General features: G+C 42.4%; 1 protein-coding gene and 1 long non-coding RNA gene across 8 annotated transcripts in view; one reads left to right on the top strand and one right to left on the bottom strand.

The window, feature by feature from the left end:
* Positions 1 to 17599, bottom strand: part of ADAMTS6 (ADAM metallopeptidase with thrombospondin type 1 motif 6) — a 307359-nt gene that overhangs the window by 167357 nt on the left and 122403 nt on the right. For all 7 annotated transcript variants that reach the window (XM_053298693.1, XM_053298688.1, XM_053298689.1 and 4 more), the window contains one exon: positions 12284 to 12430. In XM_053298693.1, coding sequence (XP_053154668.1) covers positions 12284 to 12430 — 147 coding nt within the window. The remainder of the gene's footprint in view (positions 1 to 12283; positions 12431 to 17599) is intronic.
* Positions 421 to 12947, top strand: LOC128345955 (uncharacterized). The gene is made up of 3 exons (XR_008316715.1): positions 421 to 449; positions 3430 to 3500; positions 11942 to 12947. It is a non-coding gene; the product is annotated as an uncharacterized LOC128345955 (long non-coding RNA).

Consider the following 17599-nt stretch of genomic DNA (forward strand, 5'->3'; position numbering starts at 1 on the left):
GCTATTCAGTAGTTTGTATATTTGTTTTTAAATCCCTCTGATCCTTAGGGAAAATCTGAATAAAGTCGGCTATTTTCTAGGGATGTTCAGAATGTTTTGACAGTGAAATGTTTAGACTCAAAACAGGTCGTCTCGAGAGTTTTGAACTTGAAACAAAAATGCCCTCTAAATAAAGGACCTGTTTCGAACTGGGAGCAGAACAACTCCATTTCGAGCAAAGCTTTTCAACATTTAATGCACCTTTTTGGAGGCCAGTTTCCCCCTTGCTGATTGGTTTTCTGGCTTCCGATTGTGATCTCCTTGCTTCTTGGTTGGCTTATCATACAACTCAAGCATTGCCATTGGCTGGAGGGATGGGGGAGGGGATTTCAAAATGTATTCAAAGGAACTAGGAAGGAGAGAGAGCCCTTACATCTCTCTTGAAGCGGATATATCAGGAGAAGAGGAGGGTAGGTTTGATTCTGTGGTTTTCTTTTCTCAGCACTGAGTATAATATACTTTGTTATCACTGCTATAACTATCTGGTTTTGCTGGACCTCAGATTGACAAAGGCAGAACTTGGGTGCCTGCCTTCCTTGAGTTGTGGTTTGTTTTGTTTGTGAGGTAGCGTTGTGGCAAGAAATGGACAGTGGCAGCTTTCTCTAATACTTCTTAGTGATTGCTGTGATGAGTTCCTTATCGGCCTTGAGACTAACTTATGTTTCACTCACTTCTCTGATCTGCTCTGCAATCTGCAGTGCAAGGTGTACTCAGTCAAAATGTGGCTAAATTTGCTCTAGTTAAGCTTATGGCTATGCTTGTTGCTAAGAAAGGGTGCTGTTGTGCCAGCTGTTACAATGCTAGGAAGTAAGGAGTCATAATTGTGTGAGAGGGAGCAAACTGTGCCAATGATGTTACTGCAGTGCAGGCTCTAGGGCTGGCAGTGAATTCTGGGTCAATGATTCTTTTTTTGGCCATTTTTGAAATGTGTGTTCTGTGTTGGATTCCCTTTTACTGTGTGCTTCTTTGGTGTTTTTTAAAGCAGGGTTGCAAAATGCATTGCAAAATGCAATGCAAAATTTGTGTGCAGTGCATTTGTGAGTGCAGCTTGTTCCGGCCATAGGGAACAATGGGGAAACTTGAAACACCCTATAGTTCTCCATGGGTAGTCCCTAGGGACACCAAAGTGGGTTGTGTAGTAGGTCATGATTGGTGCCCTACTACCCAACCCACAAAAGAAATGGGCAAATAGGTGATTTAATACACATTTTTAACCTTTTCCCCAAACCCCATAGGGTTTTGGAATCAGTTTCAGTTTATCAGCATATTGATAACACCTTACACCAAACCTCCTGATGATTTCTCCCAGCGGTTTCATGTAGATGTTAGAGTATTGGAGATAGTATGGAGCCTTGTGGAACTCTATACTTTAGTTCTCTTTGCAGAGCAGCAGTCTTCAGGTGACACCATCTGGTATCAACCAGAGAGGTAGGAATGGAAAGTCCCAGTCTATCCTTGGTCCCTGGACTTAGGTGCACGTATTCAATATAGGCTACTTCCCTGACAGGGAACCTGGTAAGGGAGATGGTATTCTTATAGACCACAGCCACTGTGAAAAGAATTTCACCAAACTTCACTTTAGGGAGTTTTCCATGCCAGTTAACACAAATCTGGGAGATGATTTTGGTCTTTCCAAATACTGAGAGTATGCCATTTGCCAATGTGGGTAAATTGTTACATTTGAAATAGATTTTTCAGCAAGATTTTATTTGGGGTTGTTGGTGGTTTCTGCCCCTGCAGAAGAATTTTCAAGCTCTGTAGCTCCGCTCTTCACGTACCAAGTACACTTGGTATCTTTGGCAGCAGAGCATCCTTTTGCTCAGTTCCTGAATGACTACTGTGAAGACTGAACTTCTTCAGTTAAACATCCAATAAGTGAGGAGGTCAGCTGGGTGTTTTGAATGATACCGGATCACCAAAAGATCACCTTATAGGTAAGCAACCTGTTTGTCTTTGTGGTGATCTGGTATCCTTCACAAAGTGGGTAATTAACAAGCTCCCCATAGAAGGAAGAGGGCTGGAGGATCTTTCTTAAATAACTTTCTCTAACACAGCCTGCCCAAAGTTGGCCTCAGCCACAGCTCAGATGCTTAAGGCATAATGTTTAACAAAAGGCAGATTGGAAGACCCAGTAGCAGCCTTGCAGATGTCAGTAAAATTTATTCCTGATGAAGGAGCAGCAGAGGTAGCCATGGCTCTGATAGAGTGAGCTTTCGCCATGTTTGGAAACTGTACACCTTGTTTCTTGTAACAAGTAAAAATAAATTGGACAAGCCAGTTAGAAAGCCTCTGTCTAAAAATTGGTTGACCCATGCCCCTGAAGGGAACAAAAAATCTACAGGACTTTCTAAAGTCTTTAGTTCAGTCCATATAGAAGAGGAATGCTCGATGAGCACCTATGTCAGCAAAATCCACTCCTTAGAGTGGAGAGAGTGCTCCAAAGAAGTGGTAGGATTCACGAAAAAGGAAGGAAGGATAATGTCCTGGTTGATATGGAAGTCAGAAACTACTTTAGGTATGAAGGAAGGGTCTGTTCTCATAACCACCTTATTGGGATAGAATTTCTAAAAGGGGAATTAAGTCTCAAAGCGATAGGTTCACTGACCCTTTGTGCTGTGGGAATACTCATATCAATCAAAAAGGCTGTCTTTATAGAGAGTAACTTAATGGGTGTTGAAGATAGGGGTTCAAAAGGGGCCTCTGTTAGCATCAAAAATACTAGAGAGAGGCTCCAAGGTTCAACTGGTTTTTTAATCAGTGGGAAGAGGTTGCTGATTCCCTTAAGAAACCTTTTGCAGTCTGGGTGAGAGAATAGTGACTTAGCATCCTGGCCTGCATAAACTGCAGAGAGAGCCAGCATATAGACCTCCAATAAATGAATTGGAAAGCAATATTAAACATAGACCTGGAGCTAAGCCCAATGAATTATCCGTTGGACTTACCACTACAGTCTCAACTCACCACTTCAAACAAAGAACTCTTTAGCCTTCTAACTATATCAGCAAAATTTGTCATCACCTTACAATGGAAGAAAAAAGGGAACATTTCGATTAGATCATGGTTCAACATACTATGGTCTACAATGGTTATGGATAAAATTTCTTTACTATTGAAAAATGATACTGATCAAAACCTAAGTGCATTATGCTATGCCGGGTGGGAACACTTCTGTAAATATATAGAAGAGGGTAAGGACCCAATGCATGACCCTAATGCTCGAAACTACATTTACTCTTGGTGAAAGTGAATGTTCATTTGCAGAAGCCAGCAGATTCTATTCTTTATGTTCAAAACTGGTTATTTAATTGAACAATGAGGGAGAACTGATTTTATGAAAATGTGTCATTTTTATTCCACAATATGCTACTTATCTGTCATTTTATTTTAAAGGGGGAAACTCTAATAAAGCTAGAAAGAAAGAAAGAAAGAAAGAATTGGAAAGGCCTGAGCATTTCAGAGAGGTAAGATATAGGAGGACTTGTCATATAGAGACTTATAAGGAATTAAAACCTTTGGCTCTGGCATAATTGGCACAACTTTTCCATTTACAGTTGTAGTTTCATCTAGTAGAAGCCTTCCTCTCATGCTTGCTTGCTTGCTTGCTTTATTTATTTATAGAAACATTTAATATACCGCCCACTCCAAAGACTCCGGGCAGTGTACAAAAACATGTAAATAAGGCAACATTAAAGATTGCATTCTAAATTAAAAACTAAAGTAGCTAATGGAAAACAAATAAAGTAAACTACAGGGCAAAAGCCTGATGAAAAAGAAAAGTCTTCAATAGAGATTTGAAGATCCATACGGAAGGGGCTAGATGAATCTGAAGGGGAAGAAAGTTCCAAAGAAGAGGGGTAGCAACCAAAAAGGCCCTTTCGCAGGTCCTAGAACTCCGAACCTCTCAAAAATCAGGGACCGACAAAAGGGCCATCTGAGATGATCTAACAGGATGGGATGTAACTGGGTGGGAGAGACGATTCTGTAGGTAAATAGGTGGCAAGCCCTGCAAGGCTTTGAAGGTAAGAACCAGGACTTTAAATTGAATTCGGAAGCGAATGGGTAAGCAGTGCAGCGATGGCAGGAGAGGTGTTACCCTGTTATATTTTCTGGCACCCATGAGTAGGCGAGCCACTGCATTCTGGACCCATTGTAGCTTCCCGATCGTCTTCAAAGGTAACCCTAGATAAAGTGCATTACAATAATCTAAGCGGGAGATAACAAGGGCATGAGTCACTGTCATTAGTGCCTGCTGATCAAGGTAAGGGCGTAATTGTTGAACCAGATGAAGCTGGGCAAAAGCACTTCTGGCCGCAGCCTCCACCTGCTGTTGCATTAGGATATTGTCTAGAAGTTAAACTTCCATGCAGCCAAGTTCAAGGTTAAAAGACTGTAATGGAGGACTTGACATTCGTTCTGAGACATAAGGTCAAAGTGCTGAGGGAGGCGACAATGGAATCCTTGGGACAGTCGTAGGAGGAGAGGGAACCAAGGTTGCCTCAGCCACCATGGGCTAAGTATGATGCATTTTGTTTTATGCTGAAGGACTTTGCTGAGTACCCTGGACAGTAGACAGAAGGGAAGAAAGAGGTAGAATGTGTGTTTTCTCCAGGGGATCTGGAAGCATCTCCCAGAGATCCCTTCCCCATTCCTACAGGATTGCAGAAACAACTGCATTTCTTGTGATCACGTATGCAAAGAGGTCAAACCTGGAGAGTTCCCCAACAAAGGAAGAGATTGAGGTTACATCTTGATTGATTTCCCATTTGTGCTGATGGGAGGAATCTGTTTTTCTGCTCAGATTGTCTACAAGGATTTTGTTGGTTCAGAGCCAGAGGATATATTTGGATAGCTAGGTTGCACAGGGAACTGGAGACTGTCCCTCCTTGTGGTTTGATGTGAGCAATGGCCGTGGTGTTGTCCAGGAGAATTTGAACCATTTGGTTTCTGAGTCATGGAAGGGATTTGAGCACTAGAAGAACGAGAAAAAGAAGGCCCTGCAAGGTCTTTGAAATTTCCTTGGGTGGATCAAGTTGTTAAGGAAACACAAGTCCGGTTTAGGGTGGAGGCCACTATCTCTTTTTTGGGACTTGGAAGTATCTTGAATAGAATCCACTGGACTTTCTGAGGGACAGGTTCTATCATCCCTTTTCCCAACAGATCTTACACTTCTGCTAGTAAGGTAGGAGTTGTGTGGGTGTATATTACCCCCCCAAGATTGTGGTGGTGGTAAACTCTATTGCGTATCTGGTGGAGATAATACTTAGGACCCAGGCATCAGATGTAATGTGATGCCAAGCTGGAGTGATGCCAAGCCGGGTCTAATGGTGGCAGAACTCCCAAAAGTAGGTAAAAGATCCAAGTTGTCAAAGGCTTTGTTGGACTGGTCCAGATATTTGGATTTCTGCTGTAGCTTCTGCTTCTGCGTATAGGACCATAGTCAAATGGAAGGGCTTCCCTTGCTATCCAGTTTGTTGAACTGAAATTTTGGCTTATCATATTTCTTGTACCTCTGGGAATGTGACTGCAAAGTGGAAGATGTAAAGGTTTTTGCTGTAAATTTTGATTTCTTCATCTTCTCCATTGTATTGCCCATCTGGGAACGGAACAAGCTTTCCCTGTCAAAGGGAAGGTTTTCTATTTTGTCTTTCTTGTCCATTTGGACAGAGGAAGAGCAGACAGCGGAGCCAGGAATATGTGTCTGTGGATAGGTAGCACTTGCTAAGGTGTAGGATCTTCTCTCTGTTTGGTGCTTAGCGGTACTCAGGTGTTGGCGAGTAATATCCACAGATTTCAAAAGAACTTCCTTAGATTCAATTGTTTCTGGAGCATCCTTGATGGTGTCCTTGAAATTCTCCCAAAGATATGCGCAATCTTCTTGTTGCACCCTGTAGAAATTAGCAAGGCATTATTGAAGTCAAGGTAGATGGCTCATCCCACACTGACTTTGCTGAGCTTACCAATACAGGCAGCATAGGGAGGGCCGCAGGATGAGATGTACTAGAAGAAGAAATGAAGTCATAGATAAGGTCTTTAACTTTGGATATTTCAGTTCCAGGCCAAGGATTCTGGCCATTTCAGTCACTTGGATACGACAAGATTTTGTCTCTTCTGTGGGAGAATTAGAAGCGTTGGTAACATTTTAATCAGGTGAAGGGTTGTAGTGACATGGTAGGGAAAGATCCCCTTGTGCAAGACCATTTTATCATGAGGAGGGAAAGTTTAGTGTCTGTGTCAGGATTTCAGCCATGAAATGTAGTGTAATGCATGCACCACTCGCTTTGTAGAAGACACAGGACAGCCATCTTGCTTGAGAGTTAGTTGCTTGAATAAAGCATTCTCTCTAACTCTCTTATTTGCTGAGCTTGTTTTGGTTAGTGATATAATTAGCTGCATCGCAGTGTTCTGTGTGAGAAATGTGCTCATTATATTGCCTCTCTGTGCACCTGTGTTTGCCATGCTTTGCTCATGGGTGTCCATTCGCCAGCAAGGGAGACTTATTTGTAATCAATTATAAAAGGCAGCCCCTTTACAGTGCTAACTGGATATCACTGATGGACTAGCATGCAGGTGCCTCAGACTTCTGCCAGGAGCCAGATCCCCTACTGCAATGAGATACTGGGTGTGTTTCAAGGGATGTAAGCCTTTTGCTCCTCTATCTTTCTCTGATTAAAATGACATCTATTCATCTTCCACCTGTGTGTGAGTGTCTTTCCATCTCAGACCCAAGCAAAGAACAGTGCTCCTGGCACAAGAAGGGTCTGATGGGTTTTCTGCATGGGTAGAACTGAGTCAGGTGTGGATGCATATTCATTATCTGATGATTATTTTTCAGGGATTATTCCTGAATTGTGGCATAAGAGATAACTTGCAGATCAGGAGAGGAAGGGTGGGTTGTCTCTCTCGCATTCTCTGTAGGAGGTTGTAGAAGAGGAGGAGGGTCTAGTGCTCTCTTGAAAAATGAATCATGCTCCTTAGACAGGATTCTTGTGAGCTGAAAGTGGATTTCATCTTCTTGAGTTTCCATAGTTTAAACTCTTTCTAGTCGTATGGTAGTGAAGACAGGCATATAGAAAGAGTCGTTGCATCTTCTTATCCTTCTATGCTAGCCTAGATTAAGAGCACCTGATGAGCTTCACTAGTCCATCCTTCTATACAAGGAGTATGAAGAACATGAGGGATGGTACTCTTCTTTCTGAGGGTGACTTGGAAAATATGATGGAGAACAAGCAGGTGTCACTCTTGCAGTTGAGGCTGATGGTGTTTTGGGGATAGACAGCATACCAGAACCAATATCATCCTCAGTCCTTGCAAAGATAAACCCTTAAAGGTCAACCCAGAAGGTATTGTATGTGGAGACCCCAGGTCAGAGTCAATGTCCTGCAGGATAGGGGATTCCTTAGACATTGATGGTGTGGAAGGAAAGTTGATGCCAAAATCAGGTGACACAGAAGAATCAAGTGGTTGCCTTCCTAATTCAGACACGGGCTCAATCGACATCAGTGTTGATATCAATGGTGTCAAGGTTTTCTCCATAGAGGGAGCAACTGGTGCAATAGACACAGTTGTCGAAAGAGTCGATGTCGGTAAAAACAGGTTGTTTACCTGTAACAGATGATCTGGTTGTGGTTCCATACATTCATAATGACTGGGTTCTGCGCCTTCGCAGACCATGCTTCGGATAGAATTCGTTAGCTCCTCATGACGCCCAACCACCACCAGCACGTGACTGCAGTACCCTTAAGCGGCGGTTAGGCATCCCTTTCCTCAGTTTCTTGTTGACTGCCTATGAGATCGCCTTTTTTGGAAACAACTGCTCCTCAAACGTTTGTTACTTGTAATACTCCTTCTGACTGGCTTGGACTTTGACTACTCTTTTTGGACAATCCTTAAACTACGGAAGATTAGGACTAAAAAAAGAAAACGGAAAAGAAAACGACTTGGAATGGATATCAGATTTCCTTTGGTTTCCCAAACTCACCCCAAATGGACTTTGGATTGGACAACAGACTTCTAAACAACCACTCTGACAGATTTACCCTGACCAGACCACGGAACACTCATCACGACTTCCTTTGGTAATATTCCCCATTCCTTTGTTCTCTTATGAGTTCCAACAAGGACAAGACAAGGGAGAGAACCACTTTCAAGAGGTGCCGCGATTGCCGCGGAAAGCTCCCTTTTACTGACGGGCATGACCTCTGCCTATTTTGTTTCAACGATGCAAGAATGTGCAATACTGAAGAGACCAGGGTTGGTAGCACCTCTAAGATCTCTGGAGAGGAAGAAGAGGACAAATATTGGGTTGGAGGCAGAATCTGGAATATAGAAAGTGATGGGGTTCAAGCCTTGAGCGGCATCAATGATGTCAATGTCAAAACTGGAGAAGGTGGTTGAACTGGCATCAGTAGAGTCAGATGCTTCTCTTTCGTGACCGTTGGTATCGGTCAGTGGAGAGACTTTGACATTTTAGTTCATGATGTCAAAGTCAGTTTTCTTATGTTTAGCATGGGATGGAGTCGTTGTTATGGTGTTTATGCTTCTTGTGGTGTTTATTATGTCCTTCCTTGCAGACATTGTGGAGCTTTTTAAAAGTCTCTTTACCTGGGGAAGTTGCCAATACTGACTATTACTTTGATTGTTGATGGTCAGATGGTATTGATGCTGATGACATCGGTGGTAATGGAGACTGCGACATCAGGGTTGGAGGGCGTAACACTTGTTCGTACAAAGTAGTCCTTAAATGTAATTCTCTCCTTTTTCTGGTTTGTTTAGAAAAAGATAAGCAAATCTTGTAGGTTCAGACAATATAGTCCTCTCCAAGGCAAAGTAGGCAGAGACAGTGTTTGTTAGATGAGGGAAGCATCCCGCAGCACGAACTCGTAATTTTTTTTAAAGTATCCATCTGTACAAATAGTAAGAAAATAATCCAAATCATAAGGCAAAGAGAAGAGATAAAGCAAACTGTAGTCGAAAAACTAAAAATCCAAGAACGATCGAAGAGCGAATCCTGAGGGAAGCACACACAATGACAGTTGAGAAGGAACTGAGCAAAAGCGCACTCTGCCACCGAAGATACCAAGCACGCTTGGCACACAAGCAGCAGAGCTACAGAGTGCCTCGGAGAGCTTGAAAATCCTTCTGCAAGGGCTGCTGTGCAGGTGCATAACCCACATTGTGACAGATTCCGGATCACCACAAAGATCTTCCGCTTTCACTTTCATATTGTCCTGTTAACTAGGGAAAGAATTGCAGTTTTCCAGCAACACTATGTTGTAATTTGAGTGTCGAGGAAATTCAATAGATGTGTTTCCTTGACGGAAGATTTCTAGAACCCATGCAACGAACTGCACATCTCATGCACTATATCTGTTCATCTAGAAACTAACAGATCTTCTCTCTCATCCATAATTCTCGGTTATACTTTCAACCGTGCCAAGATATCACTAATATATCACTCAGACCTCCTCATTCATGTGTATATCAAACCAATCCAAGAGCTTCCTATTCCCACTTTCCGGGGGGGTTGTGTTTATGAGTTACTTTCCTGATCCCCAACAATGAGTAATCTTATGCATGTTTGCTCAGAAGTAAGTCTCACTGGCTGACATCCTGACTAATGTAGCATGTGTGCTTTCAGCCTCTGTGTGCATGCAGTAGCCATGCAACGACCCCAGTCCTCTAGCATGCATGCTGTTGCACCAGAGCACAAATACTTCCAAGTGCGGCCTGTGCTGTGGAAGCATTGTGCCGAACTGGAAACACATTGCACATGCACTTTGTTAGTCAGGATGCCAACCACTCTGACAACAACTTCAGAAGCAGGACCGCTAGTGTTACACACCTTTGTAGTATGCATGGCTTTGTGGCTGAGCCAGGTTTCTATGGAGGCATCATTTGTGTTTACCAATGCCTTCAAGCAGGGATGTACACATAATTTCATCAATTCCTGTGATAGTGGCATTTTGGAAAAGTTGGGTTCAAATTTTGCTGCTGACATGAACTAATAGTGAGATCTCAGAGAAATCAATGACTCTCTAGGCCTGTTCAAACTTAAAAAGAAGATGATGTTGCACTTGCGTACAGTTTCTCAAAACGCACCTGGAAGTCCTGTCCCTGCATGTGAGCACAGGAGAGATCACCTGCCCTGCATTACCCCTGCTTTCAGCATTTGTTTAAAGAGGCAAATGCCATAAGCATGATGATGGCCATTTCCATTACCAGAAGGCTGGGGTGCTCCAGGCTTCTGATCACAGAAACAGCCACCATCATGCTTACGATGTTTCCCTCTTCAGACAAGTGGAGATAATGTGGAAAGAGTGATTCTTTTCAGTGCTCACACACCAAAGTGGGACTTCCGGGCATGCTCTGGGACACTTTATACAAGTACAGCATACTTAAAAAAATACACACACACACACACACACACACACACACACACACACACACACATCTGAATGGGGCTTCTGCCTCAGCTTCCTATCAATGAAATAAATAATAGAGACCTACCTCAGAGCACTGTCACAAGAATGAACACAATAAAGGCTTCATGCAAAAAAACTACATAGTAGTTTATGTTTCATAAATTAAAAAGAACTAATATAAATTGTAATTATAAACAAAACAAGGCACTGTGGTTTGATCAAGGGAGGAAGAATCTAAGAAACAAAGATGGATGCGTTCAGGACACAAAACAGTCCCAAAACACTAAGTCTATGTATTGGTGAATATAGCCCATCTGTCACAAATACCTGGCAGACAGCTAAGTAAAACAGCTTGTAAATAATCAAAACTACTATGAGACACTGGTCACTGTGACACACTGATTCACAGTTTAAAAACAAACAAACTACAGAATGACTACCACTTTATTGTGATCTTACACTGCAAACATACATCAATGTCTAATCAATAGTCAGCTATTAACTTTTGATTAATAGAAATTCTTGCTCAAATAATCTAATAACATACTACATATAGTATTTTTTAATGAAACATATGAATACTATGTATCAATTAACTAAATACTGGCTGAATGAATAATAAATTGTACAGATCTACAACACTTCTATGCCCCTTAAATTTCTATTTTCAGTTATTAGTATTGTTCTATTATATCAGACTTCTTGAAGTCAGTGATGCAATCTGTCTTCTGTCTCTGCATTTAAGAGAAGATAGAAAAAATTCTAATAATACTTTCTCCACTCAATTAGGAAAGCCAAATTCTAACTCTAAAGTTAGTGGCTAATTACAAATACATTTCATCTAGCATTTTTGTGAACTCCACTCAACATTCACAGTATTATTCAAACAATACACCAGAGTATGCTAGAGAATATGACAAAAGAGAAAATATTCTTGCTCTAACAAAAAAAGAAATAACATCCAATGCAAAAACCAGAAATTATTTATCATATATTTGAGAAAGTCATATAGTAATATTCATGATATATTCATGAGTAAACAAAACATCCTCTTTCATATAACTCTTATTGTCTATAGTAGCCCTTGTATGATTTTACATGTTATTTTATAACTTTTTAATGCACTCTTGCTTTTTACTTTTATGCCTTTTTAAAAAAAAATTATGTTTTTATGAAACATCTGTACCCATTTTTTACCATTCTTAACTACTGTCAACTGCAATTTTCAGGTCTCAGCCATTAAGTTGCAGCCTTGCTTTATTTTAGACAGCCATAGTTTTATTTTAAATTTTAAATTTTACTTCTATCTCTGATTTTTATAGATTTTAATAATAGTCTTTCAGTATATTGTGCACTCCTAGGCTTCTAATATCTACTTTTAATATGTAATATGTAATCACCTCTTATATTTTATGGTGGTCTATGACTGTAATAAAAATTGATTGATTTCAAAACATCCACCGGGCTTTCACCCATTTTAGATGCAGCAGGTACATGTAAACAAGGGCTGAACAGAGGAGAAGACCTGAATTCAGCATGGAGTTTCTGCACCGAAGTGGGCAGCACTGTCAGTTTTGATAGAACCTGTTTGGTTTTGGATCACTGTATCACAGCATTCCATTTCCTCTCCACTCCAATGTCTGTTCTACCAACAGCTGATCAGCACTATCAACCCTGTCAGCGCCAACCCTCGGCTTTGTGCAAGGATCTCTTGACTGAAGTTCAAATTTAAGTATTTTTTCTATCATATATTCATCTCAGTAGAGCGTGGTGGAGTGTGAAATTTTGTAAGAATCAATCATTTCTCTTCAGAGAGTACTTACTCTAAAAAACTGGTGATATAATCCCTGCTGCAGGCTGACCATGAGAAGGGGTTGGTGTTCGCTGTAATATGAGCTGCCATAAGTTTTGCTGCTTCATGACCTTTGGTCCCACAAGAATTTCCAATTCCATCATGGTTCATACCAAAACTGTGCAGTGGGTGGGGAGAGAGTTCATTATTTTCATATGGAAGAGACCCCATTCTAACATTGTATTATTTTCACATAGATATAATAACAAAAAAATGTACAGAGTGAACAAACATAATGAATTCTATCTAAAACCTATTTGTGTACAGATTTGTGCCTGCAATCTTATACAAGTATAGTATTAGTATATTTTATATATAGGACTAAATTTTTCACTTTAGCACATTCTAAATATTTGACTAGCACAATATGGTTGCATAAAAAGTGATTTAAGGAAGCTAAAGTAATTACTGTGATAAGTAGAACAGAAATTATGAAGTTAGGTAATACACATTATAAAATAAGGTGATGACTTAGATAGATATCTTTTAGCTATCTAAATTCTGCAGAACTTTACAGGATGTTTACTATCTTCAAGCACCACTGAAGTAAATGGGATTACAAAGCCACAAACGATCTATGAATCTTTCTTCTGACCATTTATCCCTTGTTCTCACTACTATGATCTCTAAACACAGCCAGGAGGCTCAACACATTTCTGCAGAACATTTCGATTCTACTGCATTATGGACTAGAGTTGGTTCTTTTAAAAAAAGAAAAAGAAATTTAAACTCATTGGCCCAGTTCAGATGGAATATGGAGCCCCACCCCACCCCACCCCATTCACGTTCAGACCTACAGAAGTCTTGCTGACCTGCGGTCAGCGAGGCTGCAGAGAGGTGAGGAATCTGGCTGTGCAGTATCCTTCTTTCCTGAAGGTCAGCCTGCGCAGTCAAGGGAAGGGCTTCCTCTCTCAACTCAGGCTTGAGGCAGAGGCTAACTGTACTCCCTGGATGAGATATATCTTGGTTGCCATCGAAACACAGTTTACAGCGGCGTAACTTAAGGCAAACCAAAGGTAACAAACAGAGTTAGGGGAGGGAAACTGCATGTTCCATTTTTTCTTTTAACTCCAGTTCCCCAGGTTTGGACGTTTGGCAAAAACGGAGGTTAACGGACCTCCACTTTTCATATTTCATCTTAACCCTGCCATTGATTCTGTTCAGATATCACACCAGACCATGGTTTGGACTAACCACAGTAGTAGTAGAAATTTAGAACTTAAATCACAGTTTATACTGTCAAACCATGGGTTTAATTGCTGCTTGTATCAGACTGAAATCTTCCCAAGCCCTGCTACCCAAGATCCTTAAACTCAAAAAGCCAGAGATGGAATCTGGATCCCTTTGCATACAAAGCATTTACTCTAACACTGAGCTATCCTCCCTACCTAGAATGGCATTAAGTTTTCAAGTTTGGCATAATGTCTGAATCAAGCCATTCACTATATGACTTTTGATGAACACCAGCACATTGTAATTATATTCATATAGACACAAATACACCCACAAATGTTGGCCATGATTACTCCTCTTTGTTTTCCTAGGCAATGTCTATCTCTGTCTTAGCTGCATATGTGGTAAGACAGCCTGTAACTACCTTCAGACTTCTGAATTCAAAGTCTGCTATCTAGCAAAATTTGTTAAACTAATCCAGTTTGGTGGATTAAGCAAGGGGAACTACTAAGCAAAAGTAAAACAAACCGTCAGGTGTGTGTGGATTTAGCATGAATAGTTTCAAGTAGCAGCTGTCCTGAGATATATTGTACTTTTTGGTGTTCCCGCCCTATACATGGGCTTATAGTGGAGAGCCCAGGAAATACTGCAAACCCTCTTCTGGAGATCTAGTGGAAAGCACTGAGAGAAGTATTCTGGTGTATAGCTGCGGCTAGTTGGTGAATTCCTTTCATATATTGCCTTGATTTCCGTATTCATACAGAATCTAGAGCCTCTTTTTATGTGGTGTTCGTAGCAAAGAACTGATGTAGCATAGCTCCCTCCCGTGCTCATCAGGTAATGTAAAAAGCCATGTGAGAAGAATCCATGGGGAATATCTGGCATAGGAAGACATCCAAGTGGTTTTCATGTATCTTTATAGAATGAGAAGGTGTTGCAATGCAGTGGTTGCCATGCTGCATAAGCAATGTGAGAAATAGGACTCTGAGGTATGTTCTCTTAATTTCTCTATAGAAAAACAACTGTTGCCTGGGGAAATTCTTACTGACCTAAGAGTACTTAATGACCACTATAATACAGACTGCAGCACCACTGCATTTCAATACTCAAGATATTCTTAATATTAGAAATTTTCTTTTAAAATAGTTGTTTCTAATGAAGACAAAAAACAGGTTGCTCACCTGTAACTGATGATCTAGTAGTAATCTGTTGATATCCATTAGAGTGGGGTTCTGCGCCTGTGCGGAAGCCTCTCGGTATCGAGTTCTACAGCTCCTCTACGGCGCCTGCGCCCCACCCCACATGACCACGTGGCTATTTAAGGTGGGAGGAAGTGCAGGCACCTCAGTTCCTTGTAGACTGACAAAGCAGTCGAATAAGCAGGTAAGTTCTACTTATAGTGAGGTAAGTACTACTGTGGAGGGGGAGTTCGGGAGGGTCTAATGGATATCAACGGATCACTACCAGATCATCAGTTACAGGTGAGCAACCTGTTTATCTGGGTAATGATCCGTTGATACCATTAGAGTGGGTGACTAGTTAGCTCTGTAAGGAGGAGGGAGCAGTAGAGTCATTGCAACACCCTTTTTAGGACAGCTCTCCCAAAATTCGCCTCCACAGCAGACCGCAAGTCTATGGCGTAGTGCTTTACGAATGGCTGCTCAGATGACCAAGTAGCAGCCTTGCAAATATCCTGAAAGGATATGCCAGCCAGTTGAGCAGCTGAAGCACCATATGCCCTCGTGGAATGTGCCCTGATGGTCTTTGGGGGCTGTATCTTTTGTAGAGAGTATGCCAGACGGATAGTCTCCACCAGCCAGTGTGACAGTCTCTGTCTTGATGTCTGTCCCTTGTTCTTCCCTTTATAGGAGATGAACAGTCTTTTCGATGACCGGAAAGGTTTAGTCTTAGAAAGGTAGTAAAGAAGAGCCCTGTGAACATCCAAGGAATGCAGAGCCTTTTCCAGCGGTGTGGTTGGAGATTTAAAGAAAGTGGGCAACACTACATCCTGGTTGATGTGGAAGTCCGACACAATTTTAGGTAAGAAGGAGATATCAGGTCGAAGGAGAACTTTGTCTGGGTAGAAACGTGTGTAGGGGACATCCATCCGGAGAGCCGTAAGCTCACTCACCCTGCACGCAGTGGTGATCGCTACTAGGAAGGCAATTTTTAACGACGTTAGCTTCAGTGACATAGAATGCATGGGTTCGAATGGGGGCTCAGCGAGAGCGGAGAGGACCAGTGAGATACTCCACTGTTCAAGCAGTTTGCGGACAGGAGGGTACAAGTTAGCCAGGCCCTTCAAGAAACTTTTGCAGGAGGGATGGGAGAACACCGTCCTGCCATCCTACCCTGGATGTCTAGATGATAAAGCCGCTAGGTGGACTTTAATAGATACATTTGAGAGTTTTGCGTTTTTAAGAGAGGTCATAATAGCAGATGGCCTCAGTCGTTCGTTCTTGATAGAAAATCAGCACAAGTGGGAACTGAATGACACTTACCTAAGTCAGATATTCTGCCTTTGGGGTCACCCAGAGATCTACTTATTTGCTGCGCGGTAGAACACAAAATGCAAGCTATTCTGTTCGAGAGCGGGTCACGACCAGCAGTCCTTGGGAGAGGCCTTCCAACTGGACTGGTCGGAAAACTGGAGCTGTATGTTCCTCCCTCTACCACTTGTAGGCAGAGTTGTAGCACGCCTGCTGATGGGCCATGTGAAGTGCATCCTGATCACACCATGGTGGCTCCGCCAAGCATGGTTTCCGCATTTACTCAGACTGACTTTGAACAACTTTCAGAGACTTACCAACCAGCCAGACCTCCTGATTCAGGAAAACGGGTGCCTGTTACATCCGGGGGTTCTAACCCTACAACTGACAGCGTGGAGGGTTGACTCCTGAAGCGGATCATACTGAATCAGCGCAAACCGTCTACAAGACGCATGGACTGAGCTTCCTTAGGGCGAAAGGCGTGACGAGAAGCATAGACAGCGAACCTCCTCCACTTGCTAGCATAATTCTGTCTCGTAGAAGCACATGGACTGAGGCTTCCTTAGGGCGAAAGGCGTGACGAGAAGCATTGACAGCAAACCTCCTCCACTTGCTAGCTTAATTCCGTCTTGTAGATGGTTTGCGCTGATTCAGTATGATCCACTAACCCTAACCCCCGGATGTAACAGGCACCTGTTTTCCTGAATCAGGAGGTCTGGCTGGTTGGGAAGTCTCTGAAAGTTGTTCAAAGTCAGTCTGAGTAAATGCGGAAACCATGCTTGGCGGGGCCACCACGGTGTGATCAGGATGCACTTCACATGGCCCATCAGCAGGCGTGCTACAACTCTGCCTACAAGTGGTGGTGGTGGTGTTGGGGGACATATAGCTCCAGTTTTCCGACCAGTCCAGTTGGAAGGCCTCTCCCAAGGACCGCTGGTCGTGACCCGCTCTCAAGCAGAATAGCTTGCATTTTGTGTTCTACCGCATAGCAAATAAGTAGATCTCTGGGTGACCCCAAAGGCAGAATATCTGACTTAGGTAAGTGTCATTCAGTTCCCACTTGTGCTGATTTTCTATCAAGAACGAACAACTGAGGCCATCTGCTATTATGTTGCCTGTGCCCTTGATGTGAATGGCCAGTGGCATAATACTGTTCCTGATGCACCAATGCCAAATCTGTAGGCTCAGGGCACACAGAGATCTTGAGACTGTTCCTCCTTGTCTGTTCAGGTAGGCTATTGCCGTTGTGTTGTCCAGCTGTAATTGTACAACCCTGCCCCGTAGCATTGGTAGGAAGGCCTTCATTGAAAGGAAGACTGCTAGAAACTCTAGAAAGTTTATATGTAGTTGGCTCTGTGCACGTGTCCAGAGGCCTTGAGTCGTGGTGGCATTGCAATGACCTCCCCACCCTCATAGGGAAGCATCTGTCATGACCCAAACTGATGGAGGTTGTGACCAGAAGGGTACTCCTCTGAGTAGGTTGGTCTTCTGAGTCCACCAGGACAACATGCGGAAGACTGGTATGGGAACCAGAAGGCACTTTAGTGGGCTGTCCCTCAGCAAGTTGAAGGAAGAGAGGAACCACGTTTGTAACTTCCTCATCTTCAGCCGGGTGTAATGTACTG

The sequence above is a fragment of the Hemicordylus capensis genome, chromosome 2 (genome assembly GCF_027244095.1).
Source record: "Hemicordylus capensis ecotype Gifberg chromosome 2, rHemCap1.1.pri, whole genome shotgun sequence".
NCBI lineage: Eukaryota > Metazoa > Chordata > Lepidosauria > Squamata > Cordylidae > Hemicordylus > Hemicordylus capensis.